General features: G+C 37.5%; 1 protein-coding gene across 2 annotated transcripts in view; it reads right to left on the reverse strand.

Annotated features, from left to right (window-relative positions):
- The window catches only part of FSIP2 (fibrous sheath interacting protein 2), a 144,477-nt gene that overhangs the window by 100,980 nt on the left and 16,976 nt on the right, over positions 1 to 26,521 (reverse strand). For both annotated transcript variants that reach the window (XM_055571991.1, XM_055571992.1), the window contains 3 exons: positions 23,862 to 23,972; positions 6,981 to 7,107; positions 1,237 to 1,326 (listed from right to left, as the gene is read on the reverse strand). In XM_055571991.1, the coding sequence (XP_055427966.1) occupies positions 1,237 to 1,326; positions 6,981 to 7,107; positions 23,862 to 23,972 (328 nt within the window). The remainder of the gene's footprint in view (positions 1 to 1,236; positions 1,327 to 6,980; positions 7,108 to 23,861; positions 23,973 to 26,521) is intronic.

Consider the following 26,521-nt stretch of genomic DNA (forward strand, 5'->3'; position numbering starts at 1 on the left):
GCAAAGAGTCGGACACAACTGAGTGACTGAACTGAACTGAACTGAGAGAGTTTCCATGGTAGCTCAGCTGGTAAGGAATCTGCCTGCAATGCAGGAGACCTCAGTTCGATTCCTAAGTTGGAGAAGACTCTTGAGAGTCCCATGGACTGCAAGGAGATCCAACCAGTCCATTCTAAAGGAGATCGATCCTGGGTGTTCTTTGGAAGGAATGATGGTAAAGTTGAAACTCCAGTACTTTGGCCATCTCATGTGAAGAGTTGACTCATTGGAAAAGACTCTGATGTTGAGATGGATTGGGGGCAGGAGGAAAAGGGGACGACAGAGGATGGGATGGCTGGACGGCATCACTGACTTGATGGACATGAGTCTGAGTGAACTCCAGGAGTTGGTGATGGATAGGGAGGCCTGACGTGCTGCAATTCATGAGGTCACAAAGAGTCAGACATGACTGATTGACTGAACTGAACTGGGTTACAAATGTTACAAATGGGTTACAAATGGCACCCACAAAGTTTAGAGCTGAATTAGGTAAACTACAGTAGTTCTGAGTGGAAGACAGCCTTAGCTCAGTCCTGTTTCATCCTAGAGACTTTATGAGAGTAATCAAATTACATCCTCGGGCAAGAAAGATTTTAAACTTTTTACTTAGAATTTAACTGATAAATACAAATGGATTTTTTCTACTAAATTTTTCTTTGGAAATTTAATATTGGAGAATAATTCATATTGCTCAATTTAAAATAGTCTTATAGTTTTGATAGTGTATTATTTGGAGGATATTTATGTTGTTATTTGGGTTCCTGGTCTAATTCTAACAGACAACATGAAGTAACACAGAATGATAGAAATAATAAAGTGATATTTCACTGGAGTCCATGATGGACTGAATTAATTTCCTTAATTTCTGATCCACTTCAGAATTTTCAAAAATCATTTTGAGCAATATAAAAATTATCTTTCAATTTTTTGTTTCACATACTGTTCATTCAGCAGCAATAGACCATTTAATTTCTCTAAAATGATGATATAAGTCCAGAATACTAAATTAGTAATTAGAGATAAAATTCTGGAAGCAATAGAGTTGTATTATTGCTTGTAAGCATCACCCAAATTCTGTCATTTGACAAAAAGGAATAGAGGAATTGTCTGCATTTAAGCCAAAAAAAAAAAAAGTCATCCAAATTTAGTCTTCCCTAAAAATACTATTTAATATTTCTTATTATAATATTAAATTACCATCTGCTCCTCTGTTTGGTTTCTGGTCAGCAACAGCATAAACTACCTTTATGTCATCATTCTTCTTCTTTTTCTTCTTTGGATAAATAGCTTTAAAATGCAACAAAACATTTATTTTTAATAGTGGTGATGACAGAATTACCCAAGATAGACTCTCTTATCATACCATAATAGGAAGTGAGCCTACATGCTAATTATATTCAGCATTTTGGGGAGGTATTGGAGAACAAGAATAAATGTGAAATGGAATTACCCTTCAAATATTATCCCTTTAGGTTAAAAGATATATTTGAAGGGACAGAATTTTCTTCTGACAGAAAAGCTATATCTGGGTTATTAACTATAACTTACTATTTGCTTTTTTTTAATTTTTAAAAAATTTTATTTTATTTAACTTTACAATATTGTATTGGTTTTACCATATATCAAAATGAATCTGCCACAGGTATACATGTGTTCCCCATCCTGAACCTCCTCCCTTCTCCCTCCCCATACCATCCCTCTGGGTCGTCCCAGTGCACCAGCCCCAAGCATCCAGTATCGTGCATCGAACCTGGACTGGCGACTCGTTTCATATATGATATTATACATATTTCAATGCCATTCTCCCAAATCATCCCACCCTCTCCCTCTCCCACAGTGTCCAATCACAGCACTGTTTATAATGGCCAGGACATGGAAGCAACCTAGATGTCCATCAGCAGATGAATGGATAAGAAAGCTGTGGTACATATACACAATGGAGTATTACTCAGCCATTAAAAAGAATCCATTTGAATCAGTTCTAATGAGGTGGATGATACTATTTCCTTTTTATAGAGATGGGCTACCAACAGAACTACTGGCTGGAGACCCACTAGCCCACAGAGACAACTGCAACTCTTGAATGTGCCTCACAAATTAGCATAAGTAATCATTTACATATTCCTTCTCTGTAAAAAAGGAAAGTATAATTCCTGCTTCTAACCAATTAGGAGGACAAAGGAACTTCATAGCATGTGTGCTCAATGTTTTTTCAGTAAAATTGTCACATATGAGAGTGATCTTTCCTCTAACTAGACCAGGTTCACCCAATATTCCTTTCCTTTCTTATTCTCTCTGTCCCTCTGGAAGCTATTTGGAAGATGACAATATCACTATAGAGCTATAACTCAATTTGTCACCTAGATAAAATAATTTATATACCACTTCCTCAAAAGAGGAGATTTGACATAACAATTTGTTTAAAATGTCTTCTTGACCACATTCACAGACACACACACACACACACACACACATGCACACACACAGTACTTAGTACTCTGTGAAACACCAAGGTGGGAGTTTCAATATTAGGGGTAATTAAGATAGTGGGAAATATGGAATACATGGATTAAGAATAGCACAAAGTATTAGAGAGTTCAAAGGAGAGGTATCTTCCAATTACAGACATCAAGAAAGATTTTTTATTGTGTCATTTATTGTGAATATTTAAAGAATGGTAGGATTTGAATAGATGAACAGTAAACATGGCATTCCAGGCTAGAAACCTGGATAAAGAGCAGCACAGAAGTATAAATGGTAACTTGTGTTTTAGGAAAGGTCAGTAGTCTCATTTGATTAGACAATTAACTAAATGTTTGCTAAGGGCTAGAACTTTTGGGCTTTTTATGGAATTTAGAAGTATTATCTTCTCAGATGATCAAACTGATTCAAAGATGTTAAATAATTTGTATAACCTATTTACAAGGCTATAAAATGATAAAGCAGGACTTGAACTTCAGCAGTTTGGCTCCAGTTTGGGTGCATATCACCTCCTGGATCATATCCACCTTCTTCAAGGAGGTAATGTGAAGTAAAGTTAGGTTTAAGTTTGACCCTCGATGGTGATGAATGGTTGCTTAAGAAGTCTGAGCTTCATTTAAGAGTTAATGGAAATCTTTAAGTTTGGGGGCCAGGAGAAGAAACTATCAGAGCAGACCTTTACATATAATTATGTAACAGCATAAAAAATGGATTTGAGGCAGGTAAAAATAAGAGCCAATGGAGACTATTTAGGAATCTACTGGAGAGACAAAGGGAGACTCTCACCAAGAAACAGCATTGATGGGACAGAGACAGGATTGGTGGGGTGCTGTGATAACTTATGGAAGATTATTATGTTTTTCCCTGATACATATACTCACAGATAATTTACAAAAACCTACATATTTTTATTCTGGCCAAGAAATTTTAATATCATTAATTTAACAAATACTACTATAGTCTTATAATGTTAGAAATAAGAGGAAGCTGGTAGATATTGGGCATAACAAAGTAATGACCTGAAGTCCTTCCTTTAAATTTTCTTTGTTTTTTCCTTTCTCTTCCTTTCCCTCTTTTTCTACTTCCTCCTTTCCTTCATCTTTTTTTTTTTTTTTCTGGTACTGTCTATTCTTTATGGCTGACAAAATAGTAGAACATCATGTTGGTAGGTAATAGCAATTATTTACATATTTTTAGTTTCAGTGGCACAAAATATTACAGGTTCCTATGAAATATTGCTCTTTACAGCATCAGAGTTTACTTCCATCACCAGTGGTTGCTGTTTTTGCTTTGGCTCCATCTCTTCATTCTGGAGTTATTTCTTCACCAATCTCTAGTAGCATATTGGGCACCTACTGACCTGGGGAGTTCATCATTAGTGTCCTATCTTTTTGCCTTTTCACACAGTTCATGGGATTCTCAAGGCAAGAATACTGAAGTAGTTTGCCATTCCCTTCTCCTGCCTGCTGCCAAGTCGCTTCAGTCGTGTCCGACTCTGTGCGACCACATGGACTGCAGCCTACCAGGCTTCTCTGTCCATGGGATTCTCCAGGCAAGAACACTGGAGTGGGTTGCCATTTCCTTCTCCAATGCATGAAAGTGGAAAGTGAAAGTGAAGTCACTCAGTCGTGTCTGACTCTTAGCGACCCCATGGACTGCAGCCCACCAGGCTCCTTCATCCATGGGATTTTCCTGGCAACAGTACTGGAGTGGACTGCCATTGCCTTCTCCCTTCCCTTCTCCAGTGGACTACTTTTTGTCAGAACTCTCCAACATGACCAGTCTGTCCTAAGTGGCCCTACACAGCATACTCATAATTTCAATTGAGTCAGACAAGGCTGTGATCCATGTGATCAGTTTGGTTTGTTTCCTGTGATTGTGGTTTTCATTCTGTCTGACCTCTGATGGATAAGAGGCTTATGGAAGCTTCCTGAAGGGAGAGACTGACTGAGGAGGAAACTAGGTCTTGTTCTAATGGGCGGGGCCCATCAGATTGATTATATTCTTTACAGGCAAAGATGGAGAAACTCTATACAGTCAGCAAAAACAAGACCGGGAGCTGGCTCAGATCACGAACTCCCTACTGCCAAATTCCGACATAAACTGAAGACAGTAGGGGGAAATACCAGACTATTCAGGTATGACCGAAATCAAATCCCTTATGATTATACAGTGGAAGTGACAAAGATTCAAGGGATTAGATCTGATATAGTGCTTGAAGAACTATGGACGGAGGTTCATAACACTGTACAGGAGGCAGTGATCAAGACTATCCCAAAGAAAAAGAAATGCAAACAGGGAAAATGGTTGTCTGAAGAGGCCTTACAAACAGCTGAGAAAAAAAGAGAAGTGAAAGGCAAAGGAGAAAAGGAAAGACATAGCCATTTGAATGCAGAGTTCCAAAGAACAGCAAGGAGAGATAAGAAAGACTTTCTCAGCAATCGATGCAAAAAAAAATAGAGGAAAACAATAGAATGGGAAAGACTAGAAATCTCTACAAGAAAATTATAGATACTAAAGGATCATTTCATGCAAAGATGGGCATAATAAAGAACAGAAATGGTATAGACCTAACAGAAGCAGAAGATATTAAGAAGAGATGGCAAGAATACACAGAAGAACTATACAAAAAGGATCTTCATGACCCAGATAACCATGATGTTGTGATCAGTCACCTAGATCCAGACATCCTGGAATATGAAGTCAAGTGGGCCTTAGGAAACATTAGTATGAACAAAACTAGTGGAGGTGATGGAATTCCAGTTGAGCTATTTCAAATCGTGAAAGATGATGCTGTGAAAGTGCTGCACTCGATATGCCAGCAAATTTGGAAAACTCAGCAGTGGCCACAGGACTGGAAAAGGTCAGTTTTTATTCCAATCCCAAAGAAAGGCAATGCCAAAATATGCTCAAACTAGCACACAATTGCACTCATCTCACACACTAGTAAAGTAATGTTCAAAATTCTCCAAGCCAGGCTTCAACAATACATGAACCGTGAGCTTCCAGATGTTCAAGCTGGATTTAGAAAAGGCAGAGGAAACAGAGACTAAATCTGTTGGATCCTTGGAAAAGCAAGAGGGTTCCAGAAAAACATCTATTTCTGCTTAATTGACTATGCCAAAGCCTTTGACTGTGTGGATCACAACAAATGGTGGAAAATTGTTAATGAAATGAAAATAACAGACCACCTGACCTGCCTCCTAATAAATCTGTATGCCTGTCAAGAACAACAGTTAGAATGGAACAAAAGATTGGTTCCAAATCTGGTAAGGAGTATGTCAAGGCTACATATTGGCACTCTGCTTATTTAACTTATATGCAGAATACATCATGCAAAAAGCCAGGCTGGATAAAGCACAAGCTAGAATCAAGATTGCCAGGAGGAATATCAATAACCTCAGATGTGCACATGACATCACACTTATGGCAAAAAGTGAAGAAAAACTAAAGAGCCTCTTGAAAAAAGTGAAAGAGGAGAGTGAAAAAGTTGGCTTAAAACTCAACATTCTGAAAACCAAGATCATGGCATCACTTCATGACAAATAGATGGGGAAACAATGGAAACAGTGACAGACTATTTTTGGGGGGCTCCAAAACCACTGCAGATGGTGGCTGCAGCCACAAAGTTAAAAGATGCTTGCTCCTTGGAAGGAAATCTATGACCAACCTAGACAGCATATTAAAAACCAGAGACATTACTTTGCCAACAAATGTCTGTCTAGTCAAGGCTATGGTTTTTCCAGTAGTCATGTATGGATGTGAGAGTTGCACTGTGAAGACAGCTGAGCATTGAAAAATTGATGCTTCTGAACTTTGGTGTTGGAGTAGACTTGTGAGAGTCCCTTGGACTGTAAGGAGATCCAACCAGTGTATTCTAAAGAAAGTCAGTCCTGAATATTCATTGGAAGGATGGATGCTGAAGCTGAAAACTCCAATACTTTGGCCACCTGATGCAAAGAACTAACTCCTTGGAAAAGACCTGGATCCTAGCAAAGATTTGAAGGTGGGAGGAGAAGGGGATGACAGAGGATGAAATGTTTGAATGACATCACTGACTCAATGGACAGGAGTTTGAGTAAGCTCTGGGAGTTGGTGATGGACAGGGAAGCCTGGCATGCTGTAGTCCATGGGTTCACAAAGAAATGGACATGGCTGAGTTACTAAACTGAACTGAGCACAAAATATATAAGTATAATGAAGTTGTCTAGAACTGCAGTCTAGGCATGACTCTCTGCTGAATCACATGATAAGGCTATTTTAGTTTGTTTAATTTATATATATATATATATGTATATATATCTACATTTCAACTTGAACTGTGATAGGGAAATTCCTAGAATCCTGCCCTGGTACAAAGCAGATAGCAAGCACGAGCAATTGTTTTGCAAAAGAATTTTTTACATAAATATATAGTCAAGCACTTTCTACATAGCTACATTAGATATTAATATTCTCACATTCATAATGTAGTCCATCTTGTTCTCCGTAATCATTTGTATTTTTCCTCATATCTTCCTTTTTAATGCCACTTTCTTGCATTTTTTGTAAATGATAAGCCATTTTTTTCTCTAGAAGAGCTTGTTTCTAAAATATCAAACAAGTATATTGGTTACCTTCAACTTGCTGTTTAAAGATACAAATAAATATTTAAAATGTGACAGTCTGTTGGAAATCAGCAGTCATTCCTGTCCTGTGACTTGTAAGGTTATTCTGAACATAAATTTGGGAGGGTGGTAATGGGTAAATTTGCATATGTTGTCAAACAGTAAGAATATATTTAACCCTTGAAGGTCAAGTTGCTCAGTCGTGTCCAACACTCTGCGACCCCATGGACTGTAGCCTACCAGGCTTCTTGGTCCATGGGATTCTCCATGCAAGAGTACTGGAGTGGGTTACCATTTCCTTCTGCAGGGGATCTTCCCAACCCAGGGATCGAACCCGGGTCTCCCACATTAGAGGCAGATGCTGTAACCTCTGAGCCACCAGGGAAACCATTTAACCCTTAGATGCAGTTTTTCTCATTGCACACCTTCAGGGTATCCAGTTTCAGATCAGACATCTTCTCAATGTATTTCTCTCCTGTGATTTTAGGCAATTTCTAAATCATCTTCAGTTGGACAATTTCTTTACCAAATGTCACTCAGGTCAAATACATATAAACAGAATATCATACATGAAATCTGGCTTCTTTTTGTCTATCTCTGGACTAATATTGACACTGGAGATACCAGAAAAGAGACAGCTGCACAGAGAAAGAGCCCCAGTAATCCTCAGAGAATTCCTTAGAGGAGTAGTCAGCAAGGGAATGGATTAGTACTTATAGGACTTTTATGTGAGAAACTACCTAAGACCAAGGGCTTCCCTGGTGACTCATATGGTAAAGTGTCTGACTGCAATGTGGGAGACCCGGGTTCAATCCCTAGGTTGGGAAGATCCCCTGGAGAAGGAAATGGCAACCCACTCCAGTACTCTTGCCTGGAAAATACCACGGACTGAGGAGCCTGGTAGACTACAGTCCAAGGGGGTCACAAAGAGACGGACACGACTGAGTGACTTCACTTCACCTAAGACCAAAGACAGGCCCATCCCAAATGAATTAAGGAAAAAATATTTGGCACCAATCTATGATGCTTATTCTCATGAGGCTACCCAGAAAAAATTCATTAAGTCATAGGGCATTGAGTAGAGTACTAAAATGGGTCTTGCCTCTGCAGTGATGAATAACCCGTCCCAGATTGAATGTGGTTCTATTCCCATCTAACAAATATTAAAGCAAGACTTATTTCCAAATAACCTATCTACATCCAAGAAAAAAGAGCTAAGGAGTATTATATAAAGATGAAAATACTCAGCACACACAATAAAAAGTTCACAATATTTGGCATCCAATCAAGGAATACCGAGCATATAAAGGTGCACAGAAATATGACCCATAAAGAGAGTAATCAATCAAAAATAACTCAGAAATGATACAGATGTTAGACTTAATGATAACATTAAAATAAATAAGCTGAAAATAGAGTTACCATATGATCCTGCAATCCTATTCTTGGGCATATATATATAGTGAAAACTAATTCACAAAGATACACTCACTTCAACATTCACTGCAGCACTATTTACAATAGCCAAAACAAGGAAGTAATGTAAATGTCCATTGACAGGTAAATGGATAAAGAGGATACAATATGTGTGTATACACACACAATGGAATATTACTCAGCCATATAAAGAATGGCAATGCCACTTGCAGCAACATGGATGGAACTAGAGATTATCATACTAAGTGAAATAAGTCAGAGACAAATATATATATCACTTATATGTGAGATCTAAAAAACAATGCAGATGAACTTATTTACAAAGCAGAAATAGACTCACAGGCAGAGAAAAAAAATTGAAGACTGCCAAAGAGGGTAGCAGGCAATGGGTAGAGAGACAAATTAAGAGTTTGATATTAACATATACACACTTCTATATATAAAATAGGTAAAAAAGGACCTACTGCATAGCACAGGGAACTATATTCAGTATTTTCTTATTATCTATAGTGGAAAAGAATTTGGAAAAGACTTTATATATACACATGAAAATATATATATTAAAATATAAATATATATATATTTAACTGAATCACTTCTGTACACATAGAACTAATACATCATTATAAATTAACTACACTTGAATTAAAAGCATAAAATAACTGAATTCCAAATATTTATAAGATAAACAAGACACACAGAAGATACAAAAAGCGCCCAGTCAATTTTAAATTTGTGAGGTAAGCAATGCATTTGGTGCATTAATGGTAGAGTTCACATTGAAGGGGAAGAGATTAATATATATTCAGAAAAAGAAGCCATCCAAAGAGAAACACTGTGAGAAAAAAAAAAAAAAAGCAAAATTAGGGAATGAGGCTAAGATGGTAAAGAAGGGAGACCCCAGGCTTCCTTCCTTGATCATGGACATACCAAAATTAAAACTATTTTCAGGGTAACTAAGAGAATGACAGGAAGACTAGCAGAAAACACTTTAATAACTAAAGACAGAAAGAAGTAGCCACAATGAGATGGGTAGGAGACAAAGAGATGTAATATAGTCTAAAGCCTCACCTTGGGGTCAGTGGCCCATAAACAACAGGATAATCACAACTGCAAAGGTTCTTTCCAAGGAGAAAAAGGTCCAAGCTCAACATTAGGATTCCCAGCCAGAAAGGTCCTGCACCAAGAAGACAAACCTCAAGAACATCTGGCTTTGGAAGTTAGCAGGGCTTGTGTATGGAAGAACCAGAGGGTGGTAGGAAATAATGACTTTGCTGTAAAAAGGCACATGCAAATATATGTTCTGAGGCCCAGTGCAGAGGCAGTAAGATGAAAGAAGCATGGATCAGACCAGCTTGTTCATCTTGGAGAGATTCTTGGAGAGACAGGAAGCAACTGGCATTCCCTTTGGGGATGGGGATGAGGGTGGCAGCCACTTTTGGAGGCCTGTTTTACTACAAGGATACCAATGCTGGCAAGTACCATTTTGGAGTCCTCCTTTTAGGTTGTTAGCACTGAGGGATGACCTGCTCACAAGGGAGCTGGCAACAGTCATGGGACCCATCTGGGCTATACACCCAGCCTCACTGGGACCCATCATCTTGCAAAGGGGCCTGGTCCTTGCTCCATTCACCAGAGGTCCCACAGCCAGTCTTACTAGGACATACATTGTCTACCAGCTGGCTGAGGCATGGGACCCTTGGACCTTTCAACCAGCTGCACCAGGACCCAGCTCTGTCCACCAGTGGGCAAGCAGCCATCACATGAGGCAGCACTTGGCAGTCAACCAGGCCATGTAGATCTGATATGGGACACCTTTCGAGCACATAGTTCTCATGACCAGAGGAGAGTGTACTGCTGGGCCTCAAAGGATATACCCCACATAAGTACACATCTTCAGGACTTGGAAATGCAACCAATGTATCTAATACATAGAAATAAACAAAAAGAATTAGGCAAAATGAGAGAAATATGTTCCAAACATAAACAAAACTTCAGAAAATAACTAAATAAGGGGAGACAAGCAATCTACCTGATAAAAGAGTTCAAGATTATGGGCATAAGATGCTCAAGGAACACAGAAGATGGATGAACCAGTGAGAAGTTTAACAAGCATTAGAACATAGAGAGGAATCAAATGGAACTAATAAAATAGCAAAACAAAACAAAACAAAAAACACTAGAAGGAGTCAACAGATTAGCTGATAGAGAGGAAGGGATCAGTGAACTGGAAAACAAAGTAGTCCGAATTACCTAAGCCGAACTGAAAAAGACATAAAAGTCAAACAAAATGAGAGTTTAAGACAATTCTAGACATCAATCATACCATAATTTGCATTACAATGGTCACAGAAGGAGGAGAAGAGAGAAGGAAAGTGGCTGAGGACTTAGATGAAGAAAAAATAGATGAAAACTTGTCTAAAGTGGGAAAGAAAACAGCCATCCATGTCCAGGGAGCACAAAGAATCACAATCAAGATCAACCAAAGAGGTTCACACCAATTTTTGGCAAAAATTAAAGAAAAGAAGGAATCTTAAAAGCAGCAGGGGAAAAGCAAATAGTTATTTATCCATAAGATTCTGAGCTAACTTTTCAGCAGAAATTTTGTACTCCAGAAAAGAGTGGTACAATATTTCAAAGTGATAAAAGGAAAAGTTACAACTAAGAATATTTGGCAAGGCTGTCATTCAAATTTGAAGGTCAGCCCATGAATTTTGTAGTTAGGTGCCCAACATGCTACTGGAGATCAGTGGAGAAGTAACTCCAGAAAGAATGAAGGGATGGAGCTAAAGCAAAAACACATCCAGTTGTGGATGTGACTGGTGATAGAAGTAAGGTCCGATGCTGTAAAGAGCAATATTGCATAGGAACCTGTAATGTTAGGTCCATGAATCAAGACAAAATGGAAGTGGTCAAACAGGAGATGGCAAGAGTGAACGTCGACATTCTAGGAATCAGCGAACTAAGATGGATTGGAATGGGTGAATTTAACTCAGATGACCATTATATCTACGTCTGTGGCCAGAATCCCTTAGAAGAAATGAAGTAGCCATCATGGTCAACAAAAGAGTCCGAAATGCAGTACTTGGATGCAATCTCAAAAATGACAGAATGATCTCTGTTCATTTCCAAGGCAAACCATTCAATATCATGGTAACCCAAGTCTATGCTCCAGCCAGGAACGCTGAAGAAGCTGAAGTTGAATGGTTCTATGAAGACCTACAAGAACTTTTAGAACTAACACTCAAAAAAAAAAAAAAAATGTCCTTTTCATTATAGGGGACTGGAAATCAGTCCTGAGTGTTTACTGGAAGAACTGATGTTGAAGCTGAAACTCCAATATTATGGCCACTTGATGCAAAGAGCTGACTCATTTGAAAAGACCCTGATGTTGGGAAAGATTGAAGGCAAGAGGAGAAGGGGACAACAGAGGACAAAATAGTTAGATGGCATCACGGACTCAATGGACATGAGTTTGGGTAAACCCTGGGAGTTGGTGATGGACAGGGAGGCCTGGCGTGCTGCAGTTCATGGGGTTGCAAAGAGTTGGACATGACTGAATGAGTGAACTGGACTGAACTGAACTGAAAAGACCACTAAAAAGTTTTTTAAGAAACCTGAAAAGGACTGCTCTAAGCAGAAAAGAGCACAACTAGAAATATGGAAAACACATAAGGAAAAATCTCATTGGTAAAGGCACACAACACAGTAAAGGCAGTGGATCAAGCACTTATAAAACTAGTAGGAAAGTTAAAAGACAAAAGTAGTAAAATCAAACCCACAGTAAGTAGTTAAGTCAAAATGAAAATTGGTTGCATGGTCGTATCAGACTCTGTGATCCCATGGACTGTAGCCCATCAGGCTCCTCTGTCCATGGAGTTCTCCAGGCACAAGTACTGGAGTGGGTTGCCATTTCCTTCTTCAGGGGATCTTCCCAACCCAGGGCTTGAACCTGGTTCTCCTGCATTGCAGGCAGATTCATTACCAACTGAGCTACTAGGGAAGCCCAACCTGGGGGTCCAACAAAGGGACTCAGAATCCCTAGGGAATTTGACTTTGGAGGCCAGTGGGATTTGATTACAGAAATTCCACAGGACTGGGGAAACAGACCCTTGGAGGGCACAAACAAAACCTTGTGCGCACCAGGAGCCAGGAGAAAGGAGCAGTGTCTTGAAAAGAGACTGAGTCACACTTGACTGTGAGTGCAGTTAAATAGTTAAGGGATGCACAAAAGGTAGTTAAAGGATGCCCCAAAATATTTAAAATATAATATGTAAAAACATTAAAAATGGAGGAGAGAATAAAACTGTAGGGTTGTTAGGAAGTATTTGAATCAAAGAGATAATCAACTAAAGCAATCATATGTAATATATATATATATATATATATATGATTTTAAACACACACACACACACACGTTTTATGCTTCCCAGGTTGCTCAGTGGTAAAGAATCTACCTGCCAATGCAGAGGACCCAGGAGATGCAGGTTCGACCCCTGAGTTGGGAAGAGCCCCTGGAATAGTAAATAGCAATTCACTCCAGTACTGTTGCCTAGAGAATTCTATGGACAGAGGAGCCTGAGAGGCTGCAGTCCTTGTGGTCATAAAGACAAAACTGAGCTACTGAGCATTCACATACATTTTTACAGTAACCACAAACCAAAAACGTGTAGTACAACACAAAAGAAAAGAAAAAAACTCAAGAATAATATTAAAGATATTCATAAAATCACAATGGAAGAGAGCAAACGATTAAATGAATGAAAAAGAACCTACAGAACAACCAGAAATCAATTAACAAAATGGAAACAAGTACATATATATCAGTAATTATCAATACTTTATATCTAAATGGATTAAATGTTTCAATCAAATGACAGAATGGTGGAATGAATATAAAAAAATAACCTATACATATGCTGCCTGCAGGCTGATCTAAAGACACACAAACTGAAAGTAAGGGGATGAAGAATGTATTCCATACAAAATTGGTGGTAGCAATACTTTTATCAGACAAAATAGACTTTCAAACATAGACTCTAACAAAAAACCAAGAGGGATATTACATAATGAAGAAAGGATGATCTAGGAAGATATAACAATTGTAAATACCTATGCACCCAACATAGGAGATCCTAAGTACACAAAGCAAATACTAACAAAGATAAAGGGAGAAATTGACAGTAACACAATAACAGTAGGGGACAATAATAACTTCACTTACATTAACTGACAGATCATCTAGACAGAAGATCGATACAGAAACACTAGCCTTAAACAACAAATTAAATGGTGGATATATATAATATCCCATCAAAAAGCAACAGAGTACACATTCCAGTACACATGTGACATTCTCCAGGACAGATCAATCACATGTTAGGCCAGAAAACAAGTCTAAATAAATTTAAGATGACTGAAATCATATCAAGCATTTCTTCCTATCACAATAAAATCACCACAAGAAAAGAAAATTGTAAAAAAACAAAAATATGTGTATGTGGAGGCTAGACAATATGCTACTAAACAACGAATGGGTCACTGAAGAAATCAAACTAAAAATATCTGGAGACAAAAGAAAATGGAAACACAATGATCCAAAATCTATGGGAAGCAACTTTTCTAAGAGGGAACTTAAAAGAAGTTCTGAGAGGGAAGTTTACAGCAATAGAAGCTTACATCAGGGAACAAAATTCTCAAATAAACCACCTAATCTACACCCAAAGGAACTAGAAAAAGAACAAACAAACTCAGAAGTAGTAGAAGGAAAGAAGTCATACAGATCAGAGCAGAATAAATGGAACAAAGACTAAAAAAATGTTGGAAAAAATCAATGAAGATAAGATCTGGTTCTTTGAAAAGATAAACAAAATTGAAAAATCTTTAGCCAGGCTCATCAAGAAAGAGAGGGCCCAAATAAAATCAGAAGTGAAAAAGAAGTTATAATCAACATCATAAAAATACAAAATATCATAAGAGATTATGATGAACAATTATATCCCAATAAAATATACAAGCTAGAAGAAATATACATTCCTAGAAATGTATAATCTCCCAAGACTGAATTGAGAAGAAGATGAAAGATGAAAAAAGAAATGACCAGTAATGAAATTTAATCAACAGGACCAGAATTCTTTACTGAAGAATACTACCAATATTTAAAGAAGATTTACTACCTATCCCTCTCAAACAATTCCAAAATATCAAAGAGGAAGGGAGGGTCTTCCAAACTCATTCTAGGAGACCAACATCACCCTGAAACAAGACAAAAACACCACTCAAAAAATGAAATTACAGGTCATTATCAAAGGCGGACACAGATGTAAATATCCTCAAAATATTAAAAGTCAGAATTTGAGATCACACACCATGATCAAGTGGGATTTGTCTGAAAAGTATGTTTCAGTACCTGCAAATAAATCAATATGATACATATTAACAGTGTGAAAACCAGAAATCATACAATTATCTCAATCAATGTAGAAATAGGTGTTGACAAAGTTCAATATCTATTTATAATAAACACCTTCCTATGGCTGACTCATGTTGATGTTTGGCAGAAATCAACACAATTCTGTAAAGCATTTATCCTCAATAAAAAAATAAATTAAAAAGTTAAAAAAAAAACTCTCCACAAAGTAGGTGACAGGGGAAGCATACCCCAACATAATAAAGGTCATATGTGATAAACCTCCAGCCAGCATCATAGTTAATGGTGAAAAGTTGAAAGCATTTCCTCTAAGATAAGGAATAAAACAAGGATGCCCCATCCCACTACTTTTATTGAATACAGTATTGGAAGTCATTTTGAAGAGGCAGAGGAACCAGAGATAAAAGTGTCAACATCTGTTGGATCATGGAGAAAGCAAGGTAGTTAAAAAAAAAAATCTACTTCTGCTTCGTTTACTACACTAAAACCTTTGACTATCTGGATCACAAGAAACTGGAAAATTCTTATAGATGTGGGAGTACCAGACCACCTTACTTGTCTCCTGAGAAAGTTAAATGCAGGTCAAGAAGCACCAGCTAGAATGGACATGGAAAAATTGACTGGTTCCAAATTGGGAAAGGAGTTTGACAAGACTGTATACTGTCACCTTGCTTATTTAACTTAAATTCAGAGTACATCACACAAAACACTAGACTGGATGAATCACAAGCTGGAATCAAGATTGCTGGAAGAAATATCAACAACCTTAGATATGAAGATGATACCACTTTAATGGCAGAAAGTGAAGATGAACTAAAGAGCCTCTTGATGAGGGTGAAAGAGGTGAGTGAGCTAGCTTGAAACTCAGCATTCAAAAAACAAAGAACATGGCATCTGGTCCCATCACTTCATGGCAAATAGAAGGGGAAAAAGTGGAAGCCGTGACAGATTTTCTTTTCTTGGGCTCTAAAATTACTGAAGATCGTGACTGCAATCATGAAATTAAGACACATGCTCCTTGGAAGAAAAGCTATGGCAAATCTAGACAAGTATTCAAAAAGCAGAGGTATCACTTTGCTGACAAAAGTCCATATAGTCAAAGCTATGGCTTTTCCAGTAGTTATGTACAGACTTGAGAATTGTACCATAAAGAAGGCTGAGTACAATTTAATGCTTTTGAACTGCGGTGCTGTTCACAGAAGTGAGAGTCTCTTGGACAGCATGGAGATCAAAACAATCAATCCTAAAGGAAATCAACCCTGAATATTCATTGGAAGGACTGATGCTGAAGCTCCAATACTTTGGCCACTTGATGCAAAGAACTGACTCACTGGAAAAGACCTTGAGGCTATATAGACAGAAAGCAAATGGAGAAAGCGGCAACAGAGGATAAGATGGTTTGATAGCATCACTGACTCAAGGGACATGGATTAGAGCAAACTCCAGGAGATAGTGGAGGAAAGAGGAGCCTGGTGAGCTACAGTTCAGGAGAGAGCACAGAGTCAGACATAACTTACCAACTGAACACTGAAAGTCCTAGCCATAACAGTCAGACAAGTAAAGAAATGAACTGTATCCAACTTGGAAAAGAAGATGTAAAACTGTTTGCAGATGACATGATATTATATAGAGAAAATCCTAAAGATGCCCCCAAATTTATTAGAACTAATAAATGAATTCAGTAAGATTGCAGGATACAAAATTAATAATCACAAGTCATATTTCTACAAACCAACAATGAACTAACAGAAAGAGAAATTAAGGATCAATGTCATTTACAATTGCATCAAAAAGAATACATTACCTAGGAATAACTCTAACAAAGGAGATAAAAGACTTAAAATCACAAACTGTAAGACATTAATGAAATAAATTTAAAACAACACAAAAAATTGGAAAGATATACCATGCTCACAAATTGGAAGAATTAATACTGTTAAAATGACCATATTTCCCAAGGCAATGTACAAATTTAATGTAAACCCTATTAAAATACTAATGGCATTTACGGAACTAGAACAAATAATTCTAAAATTGGTATGAAAATATAAATGTTTTTGAGATAGATGAGGGTCTTTTCTCAAAATAATCTTGAGAAAGATGTTCAAAATCATAATCCCTGGTTTCAAACTATATGACAAAGCTGCAGTAATCAAAACAGTATGTAGGTGGCACAAAAGCAGACACATATATCATTACAACAGAAGAGAGAGCCCAGAAATAAACCTGCACTTTTATGGTCAATTAATGTACAACAAAGGAGGCATAAATATACAATAGGAAAAAGATAGCTTCTTCAATAAATGGTGTTGGGAAAACTGGAGAGCTAAAGGGAAAAGAAAAAACTGAGTTACTTTCTCATACCATATACAAAACCAAATTCAAAATGGATTAAGAATTTAAATGTTTAAGATTCCAAACCAAAAAACTCCTAGAGAAAACAGGTATTATGATCTTTGACATAAATTTTAGCATATTATTACTAGTCTGATCTGGCTTTTTAGGCAAAAAGCAAAAATAAACAAATGAGACTGCAAAAAACTAAAACTTTTTTGGACACGTAGATTCTTGGCAAAACAAAAAGGCAGTTTACTGAATGGGAGAAGATATTTGTAAATGATATACCCAATAAAAGGTTAGTATCGAAAATATAAAATGGAATCATATAACTTATCAAAAACAAACAAACAACCCAACCAAAAATGCGCAGAGGACTTGAATGAACATTTTTCTAAAAAACATACTTATGGCCAAAAAATACATGAAAAGATGCTCAACATCATAAATCTTTAGGAAAATGCAAATCAAAAACACAATCAGTACCATCACACCTCTGCCAGAATGGCTATCATTAAAAACACAACTAAAAACAAATGGTAAGGATGTGGACAGTGAAAAAATTGGTTTAAAGCCCAATATTCATAAAACTAAGATCATGGCATCCATTCCCATCAGTTCAGTTCAGTCACTCAGTCATGTCCTACTCTTTGCGACCACATGAATCGCAGCACGCCAGGCCTCCCTGTCCATCACCAACTCCCAGAGTTCACTCAGACTCACTTCCATCGAGTCAGTGATGCCATCCAGCCATCTCATCCTCTGTCGTCCCCTTCTCCTCCTGCCCCCAATCCCTCCCTCCCAGCATCAGAGTCTCTTCCAATGAGTCAACTCTTCGCATGAGGTGGCCAAAGTACTGGAGTTTCAGCTTTAGCATCATTCCTTCCAGAGAAATCCCAGGGCTGATCTCCTTCAGAATGGACTGGTTGGATCTCCTTGCAGTCGAAGGGACTCTCAAGAGTCTTCTCCAACATCACAGTTCAAAAGCATCAATCCTTTGGCACTCAGCTTTCTTCACAGTCCAACTCTCACATCCATACATGATCACTGGAAAAACCATAGCCTTGACCAGACAGACTTTTGTTGGCAAAGTAATGTCTCTGCTTTTAAATATGCTATCTAGGTTGGTCATAACTTTTCTTCCAAGAAGTAAGTGTCTCTTAATTTCATGGCTGCTGTCACCATCTGCAGTAATTTTGGAGCCCCCAAAAATAAAGTCTGACACTGTTTCCACTGTTTCCCCATCCAGTCCCACCACTTCATGGCAAATAGATGGGGAAACAGTGGAAACAGTGGCTGAATTTATTTTTCTGAGCTCCAAAATCACTGCAGATGGTGATGGCATCCAGGAAATTAAAACACCCTTACTCCTTAGAAGAAAAGCAATGACCAACCTAGACAGCATATTAAAAGCAGAGACATTACTTAGTCAACAAAGGTTCATCTGGTCAAGGCTATGGTTTTTCCAGTGGTCATGTATGGATGTGAGAGTTGGATTATAAAGAAAGCTGAACACAGAAGAATTGATGCTTTTGAACTGTGATGTTGGAGAAGACTCTTGAGAGTCCCTTGGAATGGAAGGAGATCTAACTAGTCCATCCTAAAGGAAATCAGTCCTAAATATTCATTGGAAGGACTGATGTTGAAGCTGAAATTCCAATACTTTAGCCACCTGATGTGATGAGCTGACTCATTGGAAAAGACCCTGATGCTGTGAAAGACTGAAGGCTGGAGGAGAAGAGGATGACATGGTTGGATGGCATCACCAACTCAATGGACATGAGTTTGGGTAGACTCCGGGAGTTGGTGATGGACATGCTGCAGTTCATGGGGCTGAACAGAGTCGGACATGACTGAGCGAATGAACTGAACTGAAATTCAGGATGAGGAGAAAATGGAACCCTCAAGGCACTGTTGTCTGGATTATAAATTATAAGCTGGTAGAAGCCACCACAGAAAACAGTATGTAAAATCCTTAAAAAAAATAAAAATAGAGCTACCATATGACACAGCAATTTCACTTCTGGATATTTAATCAAAGGAAATACAAACACTAATACAAAAGATGCAGGCATTCAAGTATTCACTGCAGTAGTATTAACAGTAACCAAGAAAAGGAAGCAACCTAAGTGTTCATCCATAGTCAAATGGATAACTAAGATGTGGTCACACACAATGGAATATTATTTAGCCATTAAAAATATTCAATCTTGACATTTGTGACAACATGGACAATCTAAAACTATTCTGCTAAGTGAAATAATTCACATTAAGACAAATGCAACATAATATAAAATGTAGAACCTAAAAAATAAAACTAACAAATTCAGATACAGACAAGAAACAGGTGGTTTCCAGAAAGGAGTTTGGTGGGAAGCAGATGTAGGGTATTAAGAGGTACAAATCTCAAGTTATCTAATGAATTAGAGGGACAAAATATACAGCATTTGGAATACAGTCAATAATATAAATCAGCTTGTATAACAAAGTTTACTAGACTTATTGTGGTGATCATTTTATAATGTATGGATGTGTAAAATCATTATATAATACACCTGAAGCTGACATTGTACATTGTAATACTGTACACTGACTATATTTCAATTAAAGAACCACAAAATGAAAACCATCATTAAGGTCTGGTGCAATGTCAAGCAGCCTAATAGCTCTGTAGAGAGGCAAGCAGGGCAATATAAATATTTGACAATAATGTCCATGATAATCACTTCTATTAAACATTATACTGGAGGTTCTAGTGAATGCAATCAGGCAAGAGAAGGAACTAAAAACTCATCCATGTTTGATGAGCACCAAGATCATTTGTAGAACCATGATCATTATGTCGAACATCAGCTGGCACCTACAATAACACTACTAGAGCTAGTAAGTGTTTTTATCCATATAAGATATAAGATGAATATTAAAAATTGATTTCCTATATCCCAACATAAAATAATTGGAATTTAAAATACAAATTACAATAAATTATGAAATATATAGGAATAAATCTAGCAAAAGATGTGTAAAAGCCGTACACTTCAAATTATATAAGTACATGATAAGAAAAATTAAGGAGACATAAATAAATAGAGGTATTTGGTTCATGAGTTGGAAGATCCAATATAATCAAGAGATCAATTCTGCCCAAAATGACCTATACAGTCAATACAATTCCCATCAAAATCTCAGCAAAATTTCCTGGCAAACATGGACAACATGGTTTTAAAATATATATAGAAATACAAATGTAAATATAGATTAACCAAAACAACTCTGAAACAGAAAAATAAACTTGGAAAACTAAAATTACTGATTTAAAGAATTATTAAATGTATAATCAAGATAAGACAAACAGGTCAAAAAACAGAAAAAAGGAGTAAAGTTAGACTGCTGCTGCTGCTAAGTCGCTTCAGTCATGTCTGACTCTGTGTGACCCCATAGACGGCAGCCCACCAGGACTCCCCCGTCCCTTGGATTCTCCAGGCAAGAACACTGGAGTGGGTTGCCATTTCCTTCTCCAATGCATGAAAGTGAAAAGTGAAAAGTGAAAGTGAAGCTGCTCAGTCGTGTCTGACTCTTAGCGACCTCATGGACTGCAGCCTACCAGGCTCCTCCATCCATGGGATTTTCCAGGCAAGAGTACTGGAGTGGGGTGCCATTGCCTTCTCCTGAAACTCATTTTTGACAAAGAAGCTAAGATAAATCTCTTATCTTAAAAGTTTTTGATAACTCTGCAACAAACACATACTTTGAGTAAAAATATAGGTAATATCAAATCTAAAAGAAAATATAGATTATACTAAGAAACACATAAAATGAATTGAAAAGCTTTTATATTAAAACATAATTCAAAAAGACAATTTGGAATATCTGCACTGGAATTCAAAAAGCCAATTTAGAATAGCTGCACTGGAAATACCAACAATTCAAACTGCTCTGCCATTAAGATTCCTCAAGCAGCCTGTGGTATTACCATGCCTACCATGAGTGGTCATGTTTAATGGGCACGCCCAGTGCCAGAATCTGATTGAGACTAAAGTTTATGGAGACACAGTAAATGTCATCAGGTGAAAATTAAGAGGAAACCTGGGGCATTCTATTGCTACACCTAAAAGAATGAAATTAGAATATTCACTAACACCATACACAAAAATAAACTCAAAATGGTTCAAAGACCTACATGTAAGGCCAGATGTTATAAGACTCTTAAGAGGAAAGTATAGCCAGAACACTCTTTGACATAAATCACAACTATATCTTTTTTTGATCCACCTCCTAGAGTAATGAAAAGAAAAAGGAAAAGAAAAAAGGACCTAATTAAACTTAAAAGCTTCTACACAGCAAAAGAAAGCATAAAAAAAAAGGGAGAATATATTTGCAAATGAGACAGAAAAGGAATTAGTCTCCAAAATTTACAAACAGCCCTTTAAGCTCAGACAGAAAAATACACAGCCCAATCAAAAATAAGCAGAAGATCTAAATAGACATTTCTCCAAAGGCATACAGATAGCCAAAGTATATGAAAAGACAGTAGTTCTATTTTTAGTTTTTTAAGGAATCTCCATACTATTCTCCGTAGTGGTTGTACCATTACATTGCCATAACAGTGTAGAAGGGTTCCCTTTTTTCCTCTACACCTTCTCCAGCATTGTTTGTTTGTAGACTTTTTGATGATGATCATTTTGACCAGTATGAGGTGATACCATATTGTAGTTTTGATTTGCATTTCTCTGCTAATCAGTGCAGAATAACATGGAGATTCCTTAAAAAACTAAAAATAGAACTACTATATATGACCTAGTAACCCCACTCCTGGCCATGTATCCAGAGAAAACTCTAATCCAAAAGGATACACACACTCCAGTGTTCACTGCAGCATTATTCACAGTAGCCAAAACATGGAAGCAATTTAAATGTCCACTGATAGAGGAATGGATAAAGAAGATGTGGCACATATATACAACAGAAAACTACTCAGCAATGAAAAATGAAATAATGCCATTTGTAGTAACACAGATGACCTGGATAGAGATTATCACACTAAGTCAGATAGAAAAGACAAATATTTTATGATATCACTCATATGTAAAATAAATTTTTTTAAAAAATGAACTTATTCACAAAACAGAAACAGACTTACAGGTATGGAAAACAAACTTATGGTTACAAAAGAGGAAATGTGAGGGGGTGGAGGAATAAATCAGAAGCCTGTGATAACACACACAAAACACTACTATATATATGACAGATAACCAACAAGGACCTACTGTATAGCACAGTAAACTCTACTCAGTATTCTGTGATAACCTACATGAGAAAAGAATCTAAAATGGAATGAATATATGTATAACTGAATCACTTCTCTATACACCTGAACCTAACTGAACACTGTAATTCAACTATGTGCTATGCTTAGTCATTCAGTCATGTCCAACTCTGTGACCTCACGGACTGTAGCCCACCAGGCTGCTCTGTCCATGGAGATTCTCCAGGCAAGAATACTGGAGTGAACTGCCACGGTCTCCTCCAGGGGATCTTCCCAACCTACGGATCGAACTCAAGTCTCCTGCACTGCATTCCAATAAAAAAGTGGTGAAAAATTAAATATTAGAAAATAATAATTATAGTAAATTCAAGTAAGCTGAGATTGCCATATGAACAATCAGTCACTAACAACACTAAAATGTACATGTAGGAAGTCTAGAGGGCTTCCCTAGGGGTTGCAAGAGTCAGACATGACTTAGCAACTAAACAAAAACAACACAATGGTAGAATAAAAGATTAATATATTTCAATTTCAATATTCAAAAAATTATATAGCAGTATATATCAGTATAACCAAACTATGTAAATCTTACACTTACACATAGGTTTGTCAACAAGAAATTACCTAAAATAATTAGTTAGATTAGATTATTTTAGATAACGTTGACATAGAGTTGTCAATGTTGTTTTGTTATTAAAAAAGTGAAGAATCTGTAAGGAATAATAACACGAATGTATGTATTAATTCAAACATACAAACATTCATAGAAGTATTATACAATGTGTAAGAATACAGTTGTGTGTGTATAAATACCAATAAATAAATATGGTGGTGATGGAATTACAAATGAATTTTATTTCTCTTTATACTGATTTATATTCTAAATCATAAAATATTACATATTATTTAAAGTTCAAAACAAGTATTCTGAGAAGATTAACTGGTGGGGAAAAACTGAGAACTTGCTTCAAAATTCTAATAAAAACAATCAGTTATATAAATTTTTTCTATAGGAATTACAAGTGTAGTTTATGGTGTGTCAAAAGTAGTTTTATCAAATAATAGGGAAGTACTTTTTATACTACAGCCACAATATAATACAACCAAAATACAATAAAAATTTTATAACTTTCACTTTGTATAATACAAAGCATTTGGGGTAACCGTTCTATTGCCATCTCACAAAGTGAACTACATTCAAAAATGAAAACTATCAAAAGCACATCCTCAATCAGCCCCAATCAGAGGTTAAATCTCACCCTACCTTCTTGTTAGTTTCTTCTCTGCTTTTACGCCGTTGTTCCTCTATCCTAGCTTCTCTTTTAACATCTTCTCCAATTCTTGTCAGAAGTAACATCTCTTTTGTCTTCCATTCCTAAAGAGCACCATGTTACTATATTCAGTATGCATACACAATTAACCTCTGTATTTTTTACACTACCATAAAGCAAGTTATTTAGAACAAGTCAAGAGCCTAACAGAAATCAGACCAAGCATTAGTTTGGTGAAAAAGTAATTGCAGTTCTGTGAATTTTAAACCATTAAAAATAGGCTTACTGCTGCTAAGTCGCTTCAGTCGTGTCCGACTCTGTGTGACCCCATAGATGGCAGCCTACCAGGCTCCCCCGTCCCTGTGATTCTCCAGGCAAGAACAATGGAGTGGGTTGCCATTTCCTTCTCCAATGCATGAAAGTAAAAAGTGAAAGTGAAGTCTCTCAGTCGTGTCTGACCCTCAGCGATCCCATGGACTGCAGCCTTCCAGGCTCCTCCGTCCATGGGATTTTCCAGGCAAGAGTACTGGAGTGGGGTGCCATTGCCTTTATTAATCAAAATAAGCACTGTTACAATCAACACATTTTTGCCACTGAGAAATAAGTTTGCTGTAGCATAAAAATCTGTGCTTCGTGATTCACTGAACTCTTGGAAAGCATTTTCTGCTTCCTGCTGGTTGTGGAAGTGCTTTCCAAGCAAAAAGTTGTCGAGATGCCTGAAGAAGTGGTAGTCAGCTGGTGAGAGGTCAGTTGAATATGGCAGATGAGGCAAAATTTCAAAGACAAATTCGTTCAACTTTTGAAGCACTAGTTGTATGATGTGTGGTTGGGCATTATCAAGAAGTGGACACATTTTCATGACCAGTGCCAGCTGCAGGCACTGCAGTTTTCAGTGCATCTCATTGATTTGCTGAGCATACTTCTCAGATAAAATGGTTTTGATGGGGATTCAGAAAGCTATAGTGGGTTAAGCTGATAGCAGATGACCAAATAGTGACCATGACATTTTATTGGTGCAAGTTTGCTTTAGGAAGTATTTTGGAGCTTTTTCTTGGTCCAACAACTGAGCTGGTCATCTCATTGCTAGTTGTCACATAAAATTGACTTTTTGCCACACATCACAATTTGATTGAGAAATGGTTCATTCTTGTTGTGTAGAATAATACGACACTTCAACAATTTTTTAATTTGCAGTCAGCACATTAGGTATGCACTTAACAAGCTTTTTCACCTTTCCAATTTGCTTCAAAAGCTGAATGACCATAGAATAGTCAAAGTTCAGTTCTTTGGTAACTTCTCAGGTAGTTCTTCGATCAGCTTCGATGGAAGATCAGCCTTGATGATCTCAATTGGTTGGTGTCAGCTTTTGAAGGCTGGCCACTGTGCTCGTCATCTTCAAGGCTCTCGTTTCCTTTGCAAAACTTGAACAGCCACTGCACTACAGGCTTATTAGCAGTTCCTGGGCCAAATGCATCATTGATGTTGTGAGTTGTCTCCACTGCTTTACAACGCATTTTGAAGTTGAATAAGAAAAGTGCTCAAATTTGCTTTTTGTCTAACATCATTTCTGTTTGCTGTTGTTGTTCAGTCGCCAAGTCATGTCTGACTCTTCATGACCCCATAGACTGCAGCATGTTAGGCTTCCCTGTCCTTCACCATCTCCCAGAGCTTGCCCATGATCATGTATTGTATTGGTGATTCAATAAACCATCTCATCCCCTGTCACCTTCTTCTGCCAACAATATTTCTAAGCATCAGAGTGTTTTCCAATGAGTCAGCTGTTCAAATCAGGTGGCCAAGGCATTGGAGCTTCAGCATCAGTCATTCTGATGAATATTTAGGGTTGATTTCCTTTAAGATTGATTGGTTTGTTTTCCTTCCTGTCCAAGGGACTCTCAAGAGTCACCTCCAGCACCAGAGTTCAAAAGCATTAATTCCTCAGCATTCTCCCTTTTTTATTGTCCAGCTCTCACAACTGTACCTGACTACTGGAAAGGCCATAGCCTTAACTATATGGACCTTTGTTGGCAAAGGGATGTTTTTGCTTTTTAACACACTGTCTAGGTTTGTCATAGCTTTCCTGCCAAGAAGCAGTTCAGTCAGTTTAGTCGCTCAGTCGAGTCCAACTCTTTGTGAACAAATGGACTGCAGCATGACAGGCTTCCCTGTCCATCACCAACTCCTGACACTTGCTCAAACTCATGTCTATTGAGTTGATGATGCCATCCAACCATCTTATTCTCTGTTGTCCCCTTCCTCTCCTGCCTTCTATCTTGTCCAGCATCAAGGTCTTTTCCAATGAATCAGTTCTTTGCATCAGGTCGCCAAAGTATTGGGGTTTCAGCTTCAGCATCCATCCTTCCAATGAATATTCAGCTGCCCATCATGCTTTCCTTTAGGATGGACTGATTTCCTTTAGGTTTGATTGGTTTGAACTCCCTGCAGTATAAGGGACTCTCCAGAGTCTTCTCCAACACCACAGTTCAAAAGCATCAATTCTTTAGCACTCAGCTTTCTTTATAGTCCAACTCTCACACACATACATGACTACTGGAAAACCATAGCTTTGACTAACTGGACCTTTGTTGGCAAAGTAATGTCTCTGCTCTTTAATATGCTGTCTAGGTTGGTCCTAGCTTTTCTGCCAAGGAGC

This window comes from Bubalus kerabau, chromosome 3 (assembly GCF_029407905.1).
Source record: "Bubalus kerabau isolate K-KA32 ecotype Philippines breed swamp buffalo chromosome 3, PCC_UOA_SB_1v2, whole genome shotgun sequence".
NCBI classification, from domain to species: domain Eukaryota; kingdom Metazoa; phylum Chordata; class Mammalia; order Artiodactyla; family Bovidae; genus Bubalus; species Bubalus kerabau.